This window comes from Strix uralensis, chromosome 5 (assembly GCF_047716275.1).
Source record: "Strix uralensis isolate ZFMK-TIS-50842 chromosome 5, bStrUra1, whole genome shotgun sequence".
NCBI classification, from domain to species: domain Eukaryota; kingdom Metazoa; phylum Chordata; class Aves; order Strigiformes; family Strigidae; genus Strix; species Strix uralensis.
In genome coordinates, this window is record NC_133976.1 from 79,838,313 (window position 1) to 79,860,494 (window position 22,182).

The 22,182-nt window shown below is 37.9% G+C and overlaps 1 protein-coding gene across 3 annotated transcripts in view; it reads right to left on the bottom strand.

The window, feature by feature from the left end:
• ALDH1L2 (aldehyde dehydrogenase 1 family member L2) overlaps nt 1-22,182 on the bottom strand; it is a 35,554-nt gene that overhangs the window by 4,302 nt on the left and 9,070 nt on the right. For all 3 annotated transcript variants that reach the window (XM_074871891.1, XM_074871890.1, XM_074871889.1), the window contains 17 exons: nt 19,179-19,344; nt 18,239-18,340; nt 16,540-16,629; nt 15,317-15,451; nt 14,797-14,922; nt 13,298-13,389; nt 12,281-12,428; nt 11,439-11,558; nt 10,161-10,288; nt 6,150-6,300; nt 5,349-5,419; nt 5,140-5,245; nt 4,701-4,788; nt 3,843-3,936; nt 3,496-3,592; nt 1,925-2,023; nt 1,045-1,210 (listed from right to left, as the gene is read on the bottom strand). In XM_074871891.1, the coding sequence (XP_074727992.1) occupies nt 1,045-1,210; nt 1,925-2,023; nt 3,496-3,592; nt 3,843-3,936; nt 4,701-4,788; nt 5,140-5,245; nt 5,349-5,419; nt 6,150-6,300; nt 10,161-10,288; nt 11,439-11,558; nt 12,281-12,428; nt 13,298-13,389; nt 14,797-14,922; nt 15,317-15,451; nt 16,540-16,629; nt 18,239-18,340; nt 19,179-19,344 (1,979 nt within the window). The remainder of the gene's footprint in view (nt 1-1,044; nt 1,211-1,924; nt 2,024-3,495; nt 3,593-3,842; nt 3,937-4,700; nt 4,789-5,139; nt 5,246-5,348; nt 5,420-6,149; nt 6,301-10,160; nt 10,289-11,438; nt 11,559-12,280; nt 12,429-13,297; nt 13,390-14,796; nt 14,923-15,316; nt 15,452-16,539; nt 16,630-18,238; nt 18,341-19,178; nt 19,345-22,182) is intronic.

Sequence of the window (22,182 nt, forward strand, 5' to 3'; positions counted from 1 at the left end):
AACATGTGCTGTTCCCTGCCAGACCAGAAGGGCTGCATGCCACAGCCCACGTGACTCCTCAGGGGAAGACCCTGCACTCTGACAGCAGAAAGATAAGGTTACAGCATGTTGCAGAGGCCACTGTTTTTCTTGTTACCCAACAAGAAGATAGACCGTGGCCATAAAGATCTGTATATTCCAAACAAGGAATAACATACTATAGGCAGAAACTTTGCCTAAGATTTATGGATGCTGAAGTAATGAAAATTCTGAGGCGAAGGACCACCTCATGACTGTTCATTTGTGAAGGGTGGAAACACCTGTCCAAATGCTAGCTCATTGTTGCCAGTCAAGAACTGTCCTGGTGTTACATACAAGTGATCCTAGAAACCTACACCTTAGTGAGTGAGTGTGTTCCAGTTTGAGTGGGTAAAATCAACCTCAGAGATTTTGCATAAATGCCACCCCCTTCCATAAGGTTTCCCATTTAGTCTTGTTACACTGATTTTGAATGGTTATGAATCTCCACTTTCATTTTATTTAGGGATGTAATCATTATGTTTTGAAACTGATGCAAATGTTTCTCCTTCATTATTGATAAAGAACAGATGTCCATGAGAAAATGTTGCTTTCATGCCTGCCCACTAAACTTAGCATACATATTGTCTATATAGCAAAACAGGCTTTTGATAATAACACCTTATGCAAACTCTCCTAGTAGTTTCCTCAGTTGGCTTTAGTGTTAGTGTGATCTAAATAGATATAATTATACTTACGGTTCTCGACAGTTCAAGGGTGTTGCAAAAAAAAGCCTTAATGCCTCACAAACAACAGAAATAAATGAGCAAAAGATTCCCATACAGACTAGATTCTGATTCAATTTTGTATGTTACGGTTCAGTTGCACAGCTTCTCTTAATAGGAGACTTGAAAGCCTCAAGCGGTATCTTGGGCTTACCTGGTACTGTTCTCATGATATTGCTACTTCACATAATGCAGCAGAGACAATCATGATGGCTTTTGTTTAAAGTGTAAAAGTTCCAAACACCTCTGAACAGTATTTTACCTGGTCTACGTACTTGTCTTCCTCCATACACTAGAGTGGCTCCTTCTTTTACTCCAGTTTCACAATATTGCAGCAACTTTTCCAAATGTGCCTTGTGATTTTGCGGACCGTGATCTGTAGATCTATCAAGTGGGTCACCGATTTTCATCTTTTTTATTTCTTCCACCTATGGGTTACCCAATTAAAATGAAGTTACGTAATGTAGCAAGTAGTTGTTAAAGTGACCAGTGATTCAGGATGCTTCATTTTTAGTTAGGCTCTAAGAAAGTGCTGGATTCTTAGAAGGTAGAATGCTCCTCCCTTTCTAAAATAAGGCTTTGTCTTATGCTTGATAAAGTTTGGTTACTTCTGAAAGTTTTTGATTCTGTTTTCATGTATTCATTCTCTTCTGCTATTAAGATAGGCATGTAAAATGTTAGCTTTTACCAGTGGGAAATGAGTTATGACAGTGATTTCCTGTTCTTGATCTAAATAAATGAATTCTCCAGTAGTACAGTGTGGTGACTACTGGATTTTAACACCTTTGTGTTATTCTAGCTATGCTTCCAATATGCCATTTTTTAAACTTCACAGCAGCCTTCAATCACATTGACCTAAGTTCAGTAATTTTTTAAATCTTATTTTCCTAATCCAATATCTGGTACCAGGTACAACATCTGTTTCAGTGTCACTTTTGTGTGCACTGCTGATGAAAATATCTCCCTTCAGTGCCTTCCTTTTAACCCTGTAAGAGGTTCCTGGGGAGCAGCATTGCCTATCATTAGCAATAATGAGAAACTAAACAACTGAAAATAAGAAGAAACGCAAATGTCTATAAAACTATTGGATCTTTGTGCCATAGTAAAGTATCTGCTTACACTTTAGTCCTTGAATATCTTACCACTTTTCTAACAAATTCATCATGGATGGATTCTTCCACAAACAGTCTGCCAGCTGCAATGCAGTTTTCTCCTTTGTTGAAATATACTGCTCCCATACCCTGAACAGGAAAAAAGACATTAATATTTATATGCATCCTTTTGTTCAGTCTCCCTTTCATTCTGTTCCCTTGGGTTGCATTCTGTGTTTGTGAGCCTCACAGCGTAATGCTTTATGTAAAGGGACATCATCAATGCAACAAGCAGACTAATCTTGTAACTGGCAAACATATGCCCATGGAGACAAATGGGTCAGGATGAACTGGTCTTTCCGTTTCCGTCAGCGTTCCACAGAAACACCTGCTGCAGCATCACAGAGAAGAGGGCTGGCAGCATGGCCAGTGATTATAAAACTGTGCTAATCCACTGAGCAATACTGCTTATGTTGCAAGTTGCATGTAACTGGGTGAAAATTACTTTTCACTAATCTGCAGAGAACCTCTTACTTCAAGAGTGTGGATTCAGACCCCATGCAGTTTGTTCCTTCTTATTTATCAAGAACTAATACCTACTATTACTTTTCCAGGGGGTAGGGAGGTGGGAGAAGGGAGAGCAGGACAAATAAAATTTCTAAAAAGTAATTTTCTGGCAGCTGACAAGGCCTAGGGTCCTGACGTTAGTAGGTATGACCAGGATCATGTGCTAGTGTTAAGTGTGTGGCAAAAAAGTATTGTTTTGCAATCATTTAGAGCCTTCAATGCCAGGTATAGCTCAGGCCAACCTCTGTGTCACCCTCTCACTTCTACAGCTGAGAAGAGTGGTGGGGTCAAGCAGTGTGCTGACTGCAAAGTTTCATCTTTTACTATTTTCCACAGATACTTCACTATGCAGTCACTCAGACTCTTGTCCTGCCAAAAGACACACCAAAAATGGGGAAAGCATGTTACAGTTTCTTCCTGGTAGCAGTACCTGCTTATGCTGGCTTAGAGAATTCACAGAATTAGTTGGGTAAGTACAGCGTGGAAGACCTTTGTTTGCTTCTTTTGTCATTTTGATGAATCAGATTACCTGAGCAGGAAATAAGCTCCCTAAATCAACTGAATTTCTCATTTGCACATCTTATTTGTGAACTTTAAACACACTATGGCTGGTTGGGAAAGTGGATTGTGATGATTGATGGTGAATTAAGAAGAACTGTATGGCAATAGGGAGCTCAATGTATATTTTAACTCATTTTCAGGCTTCAATTTTTTAAGCACCTTTTTTTTGAGTATCAGATTTTGACAGATCAATTTTAATATGTTAACTTGGCTAATGAAAATACTTTCCAGCTATATTTCTTTGTTTTGTTGTATTTTCTAATTATATTTCTCATAGTACTGATCCCTGCCTTTTTGGTGCAGCATGAACAGTTTAATTGTGCTGGCATAAAGAAACACCCTGTAGAAAAAAGAGTCTGTTTTCTAACAGACTGTATGATTTTTTCATGCAAGGGCTCCCCACTGCAGTTTTTGGCAAGTCAAGAGGAATATTGCAGTACTGTGAGGATGTATCACAAAGGGTTTAAATATATTTTACTTAGAAGTAACATTACCATTTTTACAGCTCTGTCAAGTTCACAGTCATTGAAAATGATCAATGGTGATTTACCACCAAGTTCGAGAGAAACTTTCTTCAGATTAGTGGCTGCACTGTAAAAACCAGAAATAATCATATAAAAACAACTTTTAAATAACTTATTTCATTATTTCCTTTGAATTATATCTAGTGAAAATGTATAAACCTCTATTTTCCAATAATGATTTAGTAGAATTCTACATAAATGTAAACAACCATATACAGCTATGCTTTTCTATTACTGCTACATGCACGATATGGCTAATAAGATACTTCAGAACTGGATTAAGCAGTGTTTATTTATGAATCTTTTGCTAAAAGTACCTCTTCATGATCTGTTTACCAGTTGGTGTTGAACCAGTGAATCCAACTTTGCGAACATCTGGATGTTCAGACAGGTGCTGTCCCACTAAGCCACCTATAAGGATGAGGAAAACAGCTTAACTGGACAGTACAAAGGCAATTTTTACTACACCAGCAGCAGCACTGTAACACAGAAAGAGCTAACAATACGCCAGTTGAGTACAATATCACATCCTTATTTATATTTACAGCTTTATTCATATGACTATGAAAAATCTCACATTAGTTAACTTGGATCACATTAGTGTCTCCAAATTCCCCCATCCGTCTGGACTAGGGAATGTCCTTCCTAATACTCCACCACGGGTGGAATAATCTAGTTTGTAACAGAGACTACCCCATATAGTTAATGTCATTTTTCTTCCTCAGAGGAAAGAGGAAAATGGTGACACCAGGTAACATGGTGTAGGCCATGACCTACAGTGACCAATACACATCTTACCAGCTTGGTCTAGGTCTCACAGTCACATTTATCACATTTATCACATTCCAAGTGATGACAAGATTAGGAGAAAAAATGAAGTTTTACAATCAAGTGAAATATGTTTCTCTGTAATACGTTCTTTTTCAAACTGTTGATGCTATTTGTGTGATCTTGTAAAGGGTGTAGGCTGACAGCTCTTACCACTAGCTAGAGCCAGGTGACATACAGATTTTTCCAATTCTGTTCTGGAAACATGTGAAAGTGCTGTATGACATAGATGCAACCCTACTACCTGTGAAGATACACGCATTTATGTAGTAGGTCTTCAAAAAGGTAAAATGCAGGTAAAATGCATGACCTACTCTTCTCAGAAAAATTATTAGTTGAAATTTTACCTGAACCAGGCAGAATATTTATAACGCCCTTAGGAAATCCAGCTTTAGCTGAGAGTTCTGCGAACTTCAAGGAAGTCAGAGGTGTGACCTAAGTAGAAACATTTAGATTAGGTCTCCTAGTTAATTAAATGTGTAATGATGTCTTTTACATTCCATACATCTTAATTTTGATACAATATTAATCTTCTCACAGTATTGACAAATTAAAAGTGATGGCTTCTTGTGGAAAAGAATTCATTCTCGAAAATTAGAGTAGCATCAGAGCAGAATTGAAGACAATCGGAACCTTGTATCATCATAGCAATTTGTATTATTATACATGCACTTTAAAACATATGAGCGGTCAACCTGTGGGTGAAACCAGCTAGATTGCCTGAATTATTTTGCTTGAAGAAATAGTGGAGGACTTAGCCATCTCTACATTCCTTTTTGTTTTTACCTGAGCTGGCTTGAGTACGAGTGTGTTGCCTGCAGCCAAGCATGCTGCACTCTTCCATGCAAGCATCATCAGTGGGTAATTCCAGGGGATAACAATTGCACAGACACTTAAGGCAGGGAAAAACAGGGGAAGATTATTTTTTATGGCAACTTTTGAATAGCTTTTCTGTATGTCAAGGCTGTCACTAAGAAGAAAATAGTGATACTTACCCTATTGGCTCTTTCTTGGTGAATGTTAGATTATGGTTTGGCCGGGCCTGGTTAATTGGAATTGTAGCACCCTAAAAGACAGAGGAGGGACAAATCTTCATCTAATGTTCTTCATTTTTATTACAAATATATTTGCCATATAAGTATGTTTTGGAAAGCCACAGAGTGGGCTTCAAAACCAGAAGCATTTTTGCATCAGAGAAAGGGACAAAGATAATTCTACTGTATGATTTGCTACTATGGATACTGTAGTCAAGTCCTGATTTTCAGTTGGATGAAATAAAAGCATAGATAACAGAAGTATGGAAGAACATAAAGAGAGGGTCTGATGGACAAAAAAAAAGCTGGACGATATTCTTAATTGTGGATCTTAAAGATATTTGAGGAAATGCTGTTGAACCTGTGCCACGTGCTGTGTCATCAAGCAAACTCACCAGGCCTTGGTCAGAACGCAACATAGCCCATGAGTATCTGTACTTACCCACATCATGACCACAATGACATTCTACTCCATGAATAATCAAGAGCTGACTAAGCATGCATGTACACTATGACACCTCAACTGATTTCTTAGATATTTAGAGTCACATTCCAAATCCATATTCTCCAACCAGAAGCAGACTGTCCTTTTGTATTGCCAGGGAGACACATTTTAGGTAAAAATCTAATTTTGTTTTATTTTTTGATTCCTTGATTACTTTTGCCAACACTGCTTTTTGGTACTGTCAGGGAAAAAAAAAAAAAAAAAAAAAGGTGTAGAGAAGCACTGCCATTGATTATTTCCTTTACGTATTCACTTGCCTGAATTTTGTCACACCATCCAGCAAAGTATCTGAATGTTTGCACAGACATTCCAACATGGGTCTTCAAAGCTAAAGTGTAGACAGCTCCTGAGTCAATAGACTCTATTGTTGCTAACTCTTCTTGATGTTCTTCCATCAGGTCTGCAAGTCTTTAATAGAAACATTACAAATCCACATCAAAAAAAAGTGACATCTAACCATTGACAGCCTAAAATACTTGGTATGGCAAAGAACAGTAATTAAAATTGCATTCCTACTGAATTTGGAGGTGGAGCACTGGAGCCACTGCTCATTAAGATCAGTAAGAGCTTGAACAACTGCCTGTTAAAAGTCTGCAAATGTCTTCACACTGATTGTACTAGACACTGGATGAAGACATGAACAGTGAAAACTTAACTGATTGTTCAACTATAGTTTTGTAAATAAAAAGATAATTGAAAAATTTGTACTCTTTTTCTGTCATGCTACAAGGAGCCAATTATAGAAAATCAGACCAGTAAGTTGAAAGCAAGTACACAATAACATAAGAATTGTAAAGTAATCAAAAGTATCAAGAAGTATTCAGAGTCCTAGCTTAAGATTTTGGAAACCTAGCTTCATAACGCAGTTTTGTATTGTCTGAACTTGGACTAAAATACTTAAGTGTTAGATGCTTCAAAGGCACCCAGATGTCCAAAGACAAGCTCCTAACCCATAATGCAAATTGAATTTTATGTGCCTTGCTACATTTGACAATCTGGCCCACGGTGTCCTTGGGCCTCAAGTTCTCCATCTGTTAGATTTATGAAGCAACACAATGAGGTGTAAGACTGTGGTAAATACTGCTGAGTTAGGAGTAGCTATCAGAGTGTCTCAAAAATGCATCTGCCCAGACACATACCTATATGTGTAGGTAATTTCAGGGGTCCCCTGCTCAGGCAGAAAGGTCTGTTTGCATGAATGAATTTTTACATTCAGGTCTTAGATCTCTCACATGACAGTGAAACAGATGCATCAACGTCTTTCTTAAGCTTCTGTCTGTATTTTGGTGCTCAGACTTGTAATCAATGCTCCCATGTGATTTTAAGAGCTTAACTAAGTGCATTTTACATTCCGTAAAGAGTATTCAAAACTGGGTGTGAAACCTACTTTCCCGCTGTGTAAATTCTCCCCATTTAAAGCATTTGCAGAGATGTGGAAAAATGCTCTTTAATACTTGTTTTAGCTGTATCTTGGAAACCCAGCTACAGGACAGGGCATCAGCAGTAGTGTGTAAAAGAATGGATGTGGCATGGCAGGGACAAAGGAGAAAGTTCTGTTTAATGCATGCCTAATATCTTCTATTAATGATTCCTAAGACAAAGCAGCAGAGCTAGGGGTTTTAATGGTACAAACCTCCCTACAAACCTTCCCTCTGGTTCAGCACTCAAAAACTCTAGTTTGAACAGAGACCAGAGAAAAAGGAGCCTTGTTCAAATTCAGGTGGACCAGATACTTCATTCATACTGGGAATGGTTTGCAATATGAACACTCTGGTATAGCTATCCTAGAGAGCCACTAGCCTAAGTAGATAAGAGTATAATCCAGGAATAATCCATGCACTGTAGGGGAGTTACATTTTCCATATGCTTAACATAATTAAGCTTGCAAATATTTCAAGTGTAAAACACAAAGCAGTAGTTCTTAGACCTTAAAAGTTTCTCCTTAGGGCAGAGTTAACTTGAGCTCTCAAGCACTCTATGTTCCTAATACAAATTAAACCTGTTTGTCCATGCTTTGAATTTGTGCACACTTCTGAAAAATTTAAGTGATCGATTTTATTTAATTTTAATATGAGTTCTGACTTGCCCTTTTTCTGTTGTGATGATTAGTCAACTTTTTTACAGTCCTGCAGGCCTTATTTAAAGACCTCATCACACACTTGACGAGACAAGCAGAATTTTCAGCTTTGCTTTCATTCTCTTTTGCTAAGATGCCTGCCATGTCTTGTAAAACGTGGCTTTTTTTAATACTTTTTTATTTCTAATTACATCTACTTGGTCCATGTGGATATGGTAAAAGAGGGGAGGGGAATTTACATCCAAGGCATTCAACAAAGTAGAAATTACAGCTATATTAATGTGATAACAAATGATCTGCTGCATACACTACAGAGGACAGAGAACCATGTTTCCCAGGTGCAGCATTACATTTCCCCATGCTCCTCTTCCTTAACTGTCAGAGTACAGACATGCAATGGATTCCCTACTCCTTACTGTCTAAGCCTAGCTTTATGAGGACAGAATCATCTTCTAGTTGCATATGCCAAACCTTTGAATCAGCTAGATCTTCAGTTTCTAAATCCTCATGGAAGTTATGCAGAGAGCAGTGTGCAACAATAAAAGGGCAGTGACCCACCCTTGCACCCAACCAAACTGCCAGACTGTCTTGTCATCCAAATACATAGCGTGCTACCACCCTGCAGCTGCTCACTGTGTACCTGATCCTTCTTCTGCCATCTATCCTGGTGTCCAGGGATAGCCTCCTGGCACAGCACAATACAGGCTTAATATAGCAGCAGTTATGGGCACACTATTGAAGATTTTTTTTTTTGAAGGTAAAAAAATCTTCCTTCTCTTCCCTATAGATACATATGCAGTCTCCTAGGAACAACTGACATGGCCAGGACATCCAATAGTAATGTTGATGAGCCTGCAGACTACACCCTGCAGAAGGCAGGTGTCTGATACACAGGACCTACTCCTTCATGAGTTCTTCAGTGCAGGAAGTTTCAATTCTATTCAAGATCCTAACTTCTTTAAAGTCAGCTGCTATGTCAAACACAGTCTAAGCTCTCCACCTACTGAATAGGAACAGAATTTGCCTAGTACATCTCATTCTCTGGGCTGATGATTTTCCATCATCACATTAGCTAAATGTGGACGTGTGGCAATCAGGAGTAGCAATCTGCTTCTTTACTCATCTCTACTCACTCATTTTTATGTCCTGGAAAAGAAAAAGTAGCAAAAACTCTTCATCTACCTCCACAAAAGAGGCTCTCTTTATGGGGAAGCTCTGCAGCTTCTTGTCATCCCAAGTCTGCAAGACAGTGTTCTCCCTGTGCTTGCTGTAAGGCACCAGAAGCATCACGCTGCATATGGAGAGTCCATAGTAATTGGGCTTTTATTAGGTGTCTCCAGTACCGCCCTCACAATACATAGCTAGCAGCATCATCCTTCCAAGACCACCTCTTGCCCTTCAGGGATCAGAAACCACCACTAAAATACCATTCACTCAGCATAACCTCTGTTTATCTTCTGAAACAGTAACAACACAGCCAAAAAAAGAACCAGGCATTATCTAGGGTTGACACAGTGAAACAAATACAAATAAGAAATACTGAGCTGGACGAGACTCAGATAAATGTGGGATTCAGTTTAGGGTATTTCTACACAGGACAGTTCTTCTACAACAGACCATATTGCATCTCCTAGAATGGAGCCAGGTGAGAAGTATGCTGGGATATGATCCTGGAAAACCTAGCATCAGTTACAGTGTATTTCAAAATTAGTGGCAATGTGGCTGTATGTTTACTATATGGAGGGCAGATGCAGGCAGGCTTAGCAAGGTCAAAAGTATCTGCCTACCTAACCCAGGTAGACTCTGCCTCTAAAACTTAGCCTCATTTATACAGACTTTACAAGGAAGTTTTCAATCCTTGCAACAATAAGCATATAGATTAAAGGATGCCATTGAGTATTTAAAAGACATTTTCCTAAAATTCATTGTTTCCATTCATAATTTTAAAATTATGCAGTGAGAAACCACAAGATTTTTGTCTGTCACAAGAAAGGTTAGCCAGCTAAGACCCGAGGACGGTACACTGAAGTAAATTAGAGGATGAAAAATGGCTAGTCTAGTTCCTCTGACAGTGGGATTATGAACATCCATTAAATTCAGAAAATGTATGCAATAATTCTTCAGAGGAAGATTTAAGAAAACAGAGGTAGAGTTAAGAAAACAAAACAAACACAAGCTGCCTTTCACATACCTGTACATGAGTCGCCCTCTTTCCCTTGCATTCATTCTTCCCCATTCACCGTTTTCAAATGCCTCCTTTGCTGCTGCCACTGCCTTGTCAACATCAGCCAGTGAAGCAGAAGATACACTGGCGATTATCTGTCCAAATGTAGCATTCTGTTAGCTCAAACCAAAATGCCAGTATGCAGAGTGTTATTCCTTCCTCCTAAACTTCTTGACTGGGTATAAGCAAATACTTAATATCCTCAACCCCAGCAGTTGGCATGGGTGAGTGTTGCTGCAAAATGTTCAGAAACAACTGAGGTGATAGAATTTGGGGGACACTGCAGGGACTCTGATTCCTAGATCTATCTTCTTCTTCACATCAAGGTGCATTGTCCTACTTGATTTCACTCTCTTTCCAGATGTAAAATCAATGCGATATTACAAAAGTTGGAAGTCTTTGTATGTAACATTATGATCTAATATCCAAACATGTTAAAATGTCTCCTGCGTGTTCCATTTCTTAGAAATGGAGCTTCTGTTACCGTAAGGCACCACATACACATAGTATTTTATGATGATTGTGTTCTATAAACACACAAAAAATTGTTATGACTTTTATTCAATTCCATAATGAGTTTCAAGAAAAGTACCAGAGTCTCACTTCTGATGACAGTGAAATTTGTGGTATTGATTTCAGCAGAATTTATTTACTCTAAAATTAATGGCAATTAGATGGACATCAGAATCGCTACACTTATTTATAATTCATGGTTATGAGTTGCTCAACCAAGATTCAGTAGTTCAGAACCAAAGTGCAACTGCATATATTTTGCTGTTGAAGGGCCATTTTTCTCACTGGGAGTTTAAAGGGACATTTTAAAGTTACACCTGTACTAAGACATCAAATTTGTGAAAAAATTAAATTAAAAACTGAAGTTGATGACTGCCACAAAATATATACAATATCCTAAAATAAATACTTCTTTAGCTATTAAACTATAGCAATTTTTGTTTGCAAAGCTAGACAAGAATGAAATCAAGGTAAAGCATATGGCTGGGTATGGAAATTGACGTACTAGTTGAAGTGGAAGTAGGTTATTTTTACTGTGCAGCTTGACTGAAATGCAAAAACTGTAAAATATACAGACTGAGAAGCAAATTAAAATTTCAAATTATTTCTAGGGGTTGTTTAATGTGTACTGTATGGTTTTGAAATTGGCAATATTCAGTTAGTGGTTTAGATTTTTTAATAGGCAAAGAAATAGAAATAAACTGGTATTGATCACGTTTAGAAATTACTCACTGATCCATCTGCTGGATTTATAGTGTCATATGTTTTTCCATCATCAGCATTTATAAAGTGTCCATTTATGAAACACTGGTATGGCATATTCACAGTCATGTTGTTCACATTTTTTGAAATCTAAGAGAGAAATAAACAAATTAATTTACGTTTTAATAACTAAGATTTTAATGTAGCTTAACAAGCTTTTGACAACCACAGCCAACATCCAGCCACATTTTACAATGTATATATGGCTGTTAGAAGTGGACAAAAGAGTAAAATTAAATGGAAATCATATTCTCCCTGAACACCAGTGACTGTACTCTGAGATAGTTAAGCAGATTGCTGTATTTTTTATTATTGGATCTCTATGTTAAACCAATACTAAACCCTGGTTAAGGCTGGTCCTAGTGGACTTCAATGAAATGCATAATTCCCAAATTCAAGAAATCCTGACTTGCTTAATGACTTGAAAAACATTCAGTCCTTCTTTCACACAAAGTTTTCAAACAGACTCTTAGGGGAAAAATCTAGCACTGTTTGCCTCAGGAAAGCAGAAGCTCTAGAACCATTCTGACTGAAGTATACCGGCAGGAGAGTGCAAGAGAGGTAGGAATCCATGTGTGATCTACTCGACCGCATTTTCTTGATGTCCTGGTTTCTAATACAGTGTAAGTGACATTACATATAAACTTCCATTCCAAAATGCAAATATATAAAAAAGTCACAAAGAAGAGTTTGTATGACCAAATAGTTGTTTGCTTTTGCTACTGTATCAAGCAGTCTAATAAGATGCGTTGTCTACCCTTCCCCAAAATAACAAGACAGAATAGCAATAAAGGCAAAATAAAAGGTCTTACGTAATCAATGACTAACTCTTCTTCTTTGTCCTCTCCTCTGAATTTTCTGACAGCCATTTGAATAAAGTCTGCAAACTTAGTGGCCATATATACATCTTCATTCTGTAGTTGAAGTCCACTATATTTCTGTTTGATCTCTTCTAGCATTCTGAAGATTTTGAAGTAAGAATAAGTTTAATTACAAAGGAAAGAATTATTCAGGTAATTGAATCATTAGAAGGTCGAAAAGGGTCAAAACTGGGCACCAGTTTGGATGCATGTGAATATGCATGTGTGTTTTTCTGACAACAATGGCACAGAAGTTTTGCATTCTTCTGAAATCTGTTGGTTTAACTGGGAGTGTTATGGAAAAGAAGATGTCAGTTCTGGAATACTTTCAGGTAAACTTTTGGAAATACATGACAAATAGCATATTTTGATTGACAAAACAGTATATGGGACTACTCTAACCAATACATGGAGGACGTTCAGAGCTCTATGAGACTGTTAAGTAATAAGGACAATAATCAGTTTGTTAAAAACACCACCTGAAATGCTGGTCTTATATTATGGCCTGGGATATCTGAGTTGCAAAAAGAAGGTAACTGAGGTGACCCAACACAGCATGAACTCAGCACACTTGTAAGCATAGGCTCAGTTCTTTCTGTGAAAGGCTTCTCCTTCTCTCTGGGGAGTTCTTTGCTCAGCTTCCCAATCAGCCCCTTGGTCTTGAGATACCTGTCATCACACACAGACGCGTGTGAGCATCACGATGCTCCCCCATGTGGCTGATGTTCCTGAAGTTAAGGGGAATTTTACTTTAATAGAAAGAGCAGGATTACGACAATATCTCCTAATTTTGGGAGCGGAACCATGCCACATTTTCAAATGTTGGAAAGGGAATATTTAGAGTATTGAAAATTATAAGGGGATTTTTTTTTTTAACATTACTTGATCAACCCTGATTTAAAAGCACCATGACAACTTTGTTTCCATTAACTTTGGCTTCAAAATTTTGTTATTTTGAATTTTTTTTACCTGACAACATGCATAGAGGATGCTCCAGATTTGAAGAAGTCTGTGGAATCCTCAATTACAGAAACATTGCTCAAAATTCCCTTCCAAATTGCCTAGTAATACATAAAAATAATGAAAGTAATAATGAATAATCCTCTAATTGCAAAAAGTATTTATCAGACCATATTTTCTATGGTGTCTGTGCCTACAACATGCATTATTTCAAAGGATTCTAGAACAGAAAATTATTTTAAGAGGGTTTCAAACTGTCTAGAGACCTGATGTTAGCCAATAAATTCTTCAGCATAATTAGCTTATCCAAAGCTATTATTTTGTCCACAATAATTTCACCTATTCAGTCAAGAAACCTGAATGATACAATGCTAATAATTTTCAGGCCCATTTTTTTAAGAGCTTTATCCTCCAAATAATAACTTTCCATTGCATTATGGAACACATCATCATCAGAGGCAAGGACAGCCTGGAGCTCTTTCTGACTGGATTCATGGCATTTCTGGCATCTGGGCAGAGCTGAGAAGTAATTTAAGCTACATGCATGAGATGGAGGTTTCTGCTAACATGAATAGTGAAATAACTGGTAAAGTAATATTTCAATTATTTATAATTAGGTTTCACAGTTAGCAGGTAGTGTCATGAACTGAAGAGTTTATATTTCTTTTTGCTATTGTCTCAGTCGGTCAGTAGCTCCAGGCAACTTTTAGGCTGCTGGCAAGAAGGTTCAAGGTAATCTGGAAGCAGCAGTTTAAAATATTAGTGCATCAAGCTGCCTGACCTGTGCCAAAAATTACTGACCCTGTAGCAGAATTAGCAGAAGGAAGACATCTGTGATACACTTGCTCTGGCACAAAACTTTAATGACAAATGTGGCTTTCAGCTAAGCCCCTGACATGCTCTACAGAGGGTTGGATTACATGAGAGGGCAGCAAAGTGCCTCTCTGGCTATGAGAGCTTTCTGCTCCAGCTGCCCCATTGCCTCCCTCTGCCTGCCAGCCCCTTGTGTGTGGTTGTGGCAGAAGAGAGACAGCACACACAGGTACAATGAGAAAACTGCTGCTTTTCTTTTTCAGACTGCTGTTCTAAGACTCTCCGGAGCTTGTCCAACAGAATCACTCTGAGCACATCCTAGTGAGTAACACCACAGCATTCAAGTCTGCTCAGTGTTGAAAACCTCACTGTTGTGAGGTGACAGTCCATTTGTTTTTCCTCACTCCCACCTTCATCGTTCATAGATATTTACCATAACTGACCCTGCAATCACTGTCTTTGTATCACTTGTATCTGGAAGAAAACTTTCTAAAGTGATGTGTAAGTACTCTAATGAATTCCCAATTTCAGCTGAATTAATGTCAATAACTAAAGAGTCAACCCCATACCCCTTGAGTACATTTTATCAAAAAACAATTTGCATTTAATTTGCAAATAAAAGATATGCCTATAATGAGAAGTATGTAATGCTTTTGTCTGAAGTAATATCCTGCTAAAGCAGTTTACTGAATTACCCTAATATCTTCTGCCATCTTTTTCTCCTCTTCTGTAAGTTCCAGGGCAGTTGTTTCATCAGCAGAGAAGTATTTAGATGCAGGGATCATTTTTCCATCCTCAAACTGCAGATTTCTCACTAGTACCTGAACAATGAGAGGATATGATTTTAAATTATCTGGGCGGTAACATCCTCATTTGAAGAGTTTTTAGGCATTAATATGGTTATTGAAATAGTAAAATAAGTGGCTTGCAGGAAAGCTGCTGTGATGCAGGTAATTTAACACAAGTCACTCCTACCTGTTTTTCAGAGTCTTTCCCAGTATTAGTACATTTTAATCCATATTGGAAATCAATATGGCTTGAGTGAGAAGCAAAACATGAACGTCTTCTCTATAGGACAGTAGAGGATTGATAAACTCCAAGCGTATTAGCTGTCTGTCATTAGCAGCTAGATTTGTATAGCCTGGCAATTCCACACTTGCAGTTCTTGCTAAAGTTATTCCATCCATGCTCATGTTTGCCAGGGTGAGCACTTACCATCTTCCCATCATTACCAAAAACGACTAGACCATTCTTGGTTACAAGTCCAGGTCTTGAAGCACCTTTTATTGCCAGCTCTTGTCCAGCAGGCACTGAAGCATCGAGTAATGATGACCCGTAAAACGTAACCACCTAAAAATAAATGGAATTAAAAGTGCACAGATTCTAAACATGCTCTAAAATTCTAATAATGAAATTATACCATTTTGAAGATTTAATATAATAGAAATAAAATACAAGTACCTACACACGGAAAACATGTTACAGCATTATTTATGTATCTTTACAACCCAAGATATGTAAAACTTTGCAAGCTGCCTAAACCTGCAAAGCTGCTTAGCTGTAACAATGTGCATGCTGGAACTAGTGCAGAAAGGGAAGCAGCTTTTGTCAGTGCATGTCCAAAGTGAGAGACTGGCAGAAGCCTGACTGTGACTGGTGGCGTCCGGCTCTGCTCCCAGGCTGGTAATGCTGAACATTGCCTCTCTCCTGGGCTCTTCTGTTCTTTCTGGGCTTTCTGGACTCTCAAATCAGCAACAGTTCCTGGACATTAGGGCAGAACCAGGCTTTTGGAGCAGCCTACCGACAGATGGCTAACAGTTAAGTAAGAAAATCTGGACATCACAGCCGGGAAAGATAATGTGATTTTTAAAATATTTTATGGAAGTACAACGTGGATCAAATGTATAGTACTTTTAATACACTGAAATAAAGTAGTTGGTTTTGGATAAAATGAGATAAATTTATTTCTGCAAATGATCTAGGCCCAAATCTCTTTAAAATAAAACTGTCTTTGTTATTTCAGTAGTTCACAGTGTTTCATTTTGCTGTTAATACTGTGATGATGCCACTGTACAGCATGGGTTGCATTATACTGTAATGCATGCCTGCTTCCCAAAATGACTGTCACAGTCTGGTTCTACCCTTCTTGCTTATTGCTTTGTACCATGCCCAATTTTTTTTTCAGATATTGCTCTTATCTTTCTTTGAATCAAATGGATGTATCATTAAAAAAAAAAATCTTAACTACTGTGTTCCGTACATTTGTTTAGGTGCTTGTTCTAGATATACACAAAACATATAGTCATCCAGTGAGAGCTATTCCAATGTAACTCCCACTTGTATTCACCTGTATGCAGACACCTTTAGTTTTATAATAAAAAAAAGGTCAAAAAGGGGGTATAGAAAAGAAGAATATTCTTCTGATTTTCAGAGCATACCTGGCCATCTATTGTTGCCCATGCTCCAGGCACTTTATCATGCCCTCGAATCCAATTGTGCAAAGCTGCTGCAGGTTGGTTCCAGGAGATCTGGGAAATCAAGACATGCCAGTTAATTCTTCTCTGTTTAGGTATAAATCAAGTTAGTAATGTTTTCCTATATAAGAATTACAAATCCTCCCTCCTTCTCTTTCAACCATTCATTTAAGACACAGAAAGGGTCTGATCTAATAAAGGGAGATCAGTGATCTCCAGATGTCTCATCATCAAAGACCTATCAAATGGGATCAAAGAAGCTCTTAGCACTTCTGTGTTCTGTGCGGTCTATATTCTTCATAGATTCTCCTTCTCACACTAATGTAATGAAAATAGAACTCTTGCTACTAGGTATTCATTCATAAATAATTAACATTATGATTAACAAATTTAATAAACAGTATATAATTTATAGTATATAGTATAATTTCTAGTATAAATATAAATAAGTGTATGCCTGGGGTATCACCTTCTGATGAAAATGATGTATTTATTGCTTGGATACTAAGTTCTTTAATAAATCTACAAACTTTTATTAAAATACTTTCTAATAATTTACTAACCCATTATAAATGGTTTCATAAATGGAATCCCTACTACAACTGCAATTCCTGGAAAACTTTGAGGAAAAAGGAAATAATGTTTTAAGAATGTCATGTATATTTAATATGTAACACCAGTGAAAATGTATTCCTTTATCTTTGCCCTATGGTGAGTATATGTACAAAATTAATTAAAGAAAGTATCAGAACAGCTATTAAGTAACAAACCTCAGGTACTCAGCATCCTACTTAGTTTAAGCACAAAGGATATTTAGAAGCAAGTTATAAACCGATGAGAATAGTTTCCAGCAGGGAGATTAAGCTAGTTCACTACGAGGAAGCTCCTCATACATTATATTAAATGGATGAATAAAAATATCCTTATGCAAAGCTATTTGTTTCTAAGGTAAATCAGGAATTGAAATATAATAAAAAGCATCATCTACAATATTTCATGTTGGAAGGACTACATTCACCATGGACAACAGACTGAAACTGTTGGAATAATTTTTACCTTTTTTTTTTTAAACTTTTGCACTGGTCTAGAAAAGAAAAAGAAGGTATTACAGGCAACATTCACTATAATTTCATGGTGGCTTTCCCAACCACAAAGAAGATTCAGCTAATGCAGTGTGAGTGCTTATAAAAAATAATTCTTATATGGTTGTTTAAATAAATTTTTTATCTGTTGTTTGTTTACACGACCTTTTTTTTTTTTTTTTTTTTTCTGGTGCCAAGACTTGCTTTTCCTAACATCAAATCTATTTCTGGTAGAGAATTTAGTATGGACTGTTGGTAAACGAAGAGTGATCTTCATTCAATGCTGTATTTAAAAAGTATGGTAACATATTAAGAAACCACTGAAGGTGCAGCTGCCATCTAGCTTTGTGTAGATGATCTCAAGTAGGATGCCAAGTTTCTAAATATATGTAACTGCTGAAAGGGAATAGGAACTTAACCTGGGGTTCCATTATATGCATCCTTGGAGTTATCCCAGGAATAAAAGGTGGGGAAACAACTGAGTTAAAAGTCATTTTAACTTCACATCACTACTATTGTAATCTGAGTTAATACCAACTTTTCTAGTGATATGCACAAAACACAGTGTTATTTAACACTACCTCTGCATTTTCCTTTTTCTGGATCCCTTCATATGTTGCCCCTTCCTTAGGCTGAGGTATACGAGGGGCCTTACCATCAGCAATTAGATGTACAGCTTCCACCTAAGTGAAAAATTAACAGATTTAATGTTAGCTTAGTTTGCCTTTTTTCCTCAGTCATACTTGTGAATGACAGCAAAAGACTTCATGCCATGAGGGGAACTGGTTTATTCTTAAAACCTAGGATTTAGCAAACTAAATCTAGCAAACTAATGCTGCATTGATTAACATACGTATATGCTTAAACTTCTTTGACAAAAGATATAGCCTCAGAAATTTGATGGGAGTACCTAGTCACCTGACATATAGCAGCTGCCTAAATTCTGCAGGACCAGAATGTGGCTCTGTATGATTGCATTCAACTTTTTCTTTCTGCTGACAGTTATTTCTCTGCATTTAAACGGAGAAAAAATTTCTCTAAAAATCCATGCTGAGTATTTTTTATGCATTTTCTTTTCTTCATTTTAAAACAATACAGAAAAGGACAAGGATACAATAGCCAAAGCCAATCCACCAAGGCTCTGAACTTAAACCATCACAACCCCTTTTTTTTTTCCAACGTCACCCCTAACTTTCTGTTCTCTCCGAGCCTTTAAAAATTTCACCTTGTAAAAATATACAAGAAATCTGTGGAAAGAGCCACATTCCAGACAAATTCAACTTCTTTTCTTCTGTGAAAACAGGATATGCTCTGCCCGCTGCGAGCAACAAATATTCTGAGACCACCTCCTCAGCTGTCGTGAAGCAGCACAGCTCCACTGAAGTCTAGGATTTGGCTGAGCACCACAACCTTTGTCTTTCCAAACGCATGCATCTTGTCTATATCTCTTTTACTTTCAAACTCCAGCAGATGCTTTTCTTTTCCTCTTAAAATGTTGATATTTAGTACAGCTAAACATACCATAGCCTTTATTCCTTCTGGGAAGAGAAACCGGTTATACAGATCATCCACAGTATCATTTTGGCCAACATCACATTCTCGCTGCAGAAGGATTGGTCCGGTGTCCAAACCATCATCAGCCCAAAAAATAGTAAATCCTGCTTTCTTATCTCCTTGAATTAAAGTCCTGGACACAAAAAAAGCCTTACAGTAAATACAGACAGTATGAAAGTAGTCAGGGATATCAACCCACCTGTTACACACTCATTTACTTCAGGTAGATAGAAAAGAAAATCCTAACCATCTTTAATACTAGTTTCATTGCTCATTTCAAAGTCAGAAACCCACAATTTTGATACTGTTGATGTATGGTTTCCAAAAAGTGACATAAGGAATGCTGCAACTGAATCCAAGGTGTCTATCACACAGTTCATTGTGATAATCATTTTAGAAGTACTATTAGCGGTAAGACACACAGAGCAAAAGATGTGCAAAAGTTATGAAATAATTTGAAAGAAGGAAGCATCTAGACAGCATCTGATCTTAATAATTCATGGTTGTTTACTGTAATTAGCTAAGCTTCACAACTTATCTGTAGGTTGGCAAGGGAAGTACAGTTGTTGCACAGCTGAAAATGAGCTAAAATTGGAGTGGAAAATGATAGATATGCAACTGTTTAAGGAAAAGTTGTTACGGTAATTTGTATCCAGCCAGATTCTCAGCTGCTGTGCATGAACATAGAGCTGCTTACTAGATGTTGATTTATATCAGCTCAGGATCTGCCTCTGAATCTGAAGGGAACTTCAGTCACTTAGATTTTTCAGTTCTCCTTTGGAGCCGCATGTGCCTCAGAATGATGGAAAATCAAACAGAAGCGTGTTTAAGCGAGCGGCCAGAAATGGATGGATACACCTTTCCTGCATGCTTTTAGCCATTTGTCTGCATGCAAACACCAACACAATTTTCAGTAAGACATATCTCATGTAAGCATTCCCTTGGCAGTCCATGTTGTAACAGGGTCATCTGAGATCTGGCTTATACACATGAAAATTCATTATTAATTGTAAGCCCTGAAAACTACATTATTAAGAGGAGTAAAGCACACATTCGTGCAGAACAAGGGACAAACTCCAAAGACAGCTGGGGAAGTTGGCAGGTATAACAAAATCGAAAGCTTACGGCAGTTTGGCTAGCCTATACCAGATTTTTCACACATTTAAGCAGCATTTCTTCTGTTTTACATTATGTTAAAATTTCCAAAAAAGCACCCTGGTGAGAAGTGGATGTCCTCAGTGTGGCACTGGAGGAGAAGAAGGTATCATGGGCAAATGTCCCTGATGCTGAGTAGGTGACAGGATGATAACTACTGTGTGCTCCCTCCACTGTCCACCAGCTCTCCCCACAGACAGCGGCAGCAGCTGGGAGAGGCTGTAAAGGCTGGAGTGAGGAACCCTCAGAGGCCCAGGGCCCTTGTTTGTGCCTGGTGCCCCTTTAGCCATGCCTAATTCCCACAGGCTTTCTCAGTCACACTGTGGGGGGAAAGACTCTTATCAGCACCAGGACTGTAGCCACAGCACATGAAAGAATTTGTGACGAGAGCAAGGGGTGTGAGGGTGAAACACGAGAATGGTCAACCAAGGCCAAATTCTAGCTTAGTTTAAAGGTCTTAGGCCAAGGGCCTTTACCTGAGAAGGGAAGCAGCAGATGCTTACAGAAGGAATATGCAAAATAGAGCAAGACTCAGTGATACACCATTAGGATACATTCCTGTTTCTGGAAACTCTTCACCTCAGGAACTTCCTGAAAGAGCGTTTGTATCTACCTCTTCCTGTGGATTAGATCTTCATGAACTTTTCCTCCATGAAAGCATCCTTCTAGAGCTCTCTAGATGTGGAGTTCAACATTTTAGTAACAGACTGCATGGAGTGAAAGTACCTCCTTTATTTAGCCAAATCCTACAACCTGATCTCTTTGCTGGCTGTACCCTAACTCTTGATGAAGAATGAGCAATCTTTCCTTATTTACCTTCCTGTGTCTTTCATGGCTTAATACACTGCTAACATATTTACTTCCCAATGACCCCTCCTCCAGTCTGAAGACTGCTAGATTTGTCTCCCACCATGTGGAAGCTGTTCTATACCTTTGACTATCTTTCTTAGCCTTTTCTGAAGCATTTCTAGTTCCTCCATGTTCTGAGATGCAGACAGTATTTAAGATACTTCCATGGTCTCTTTTCTGAGTAACAAAAATTAACTTAAATTTTGTTACTGCTTACATACAGCCAGGTTTTTTTCCCATTATGTGCATAACCTTGTGTTTTTTACTTTGAATTTGACGTCCCATTCTCTTAATCTCACTTTCACATTATCACATTTACCCATTTGTGTAGAAACTGTAGTCTTTATTACAGATTGAAATCAGAGTGATTGGTCTAATATTTCCTGGCTTTCCCTTTCAGCCCTTTTTAAACTGGTATTGCTCTTGCTGTTTTCCAGTCTCCCGCACCGATGCAATCCGAAGGAACAAAAACACTGCAGGCTGTCTGTCCCAAACCTGCAGAACAATTGCCTGAAAGTCCCCTGGTCCCGAGAAGAGATTCTTATTCATTCATCAGTTTATCTAAAATCTCTTCTACTCACAGATCAGCTCAAGAGATTGTTCTGACTTATTCAACACAAAGAAGGGCTGTATGGCAGTAACATCTTAAGCTCCTCCACCCTGAATACCTATGCAGATTTCCTACTATGGTGTTCTCTTTGATAAGCCCCTCTTTTAAATCAAACACCTGTATCACCCCACATAGCTCCCACCTTTAATGCATTTGGGAAAACTGTTATTATTTAATTTTATGCCTTTAAAAGTTGGTTCTTTATTTATTTTCTGGACTGCCTTACTCCCATTTTTCACCTGGTTTGCCAGAGTTTATGCTCTTTTTTATTTTACTCACTTGGACACAAATGCCACTTTTTGAAGGATTTCCTTATATCTCTAATAGTCTCTTTTACTTCTCTAAGTACTTCAGCTC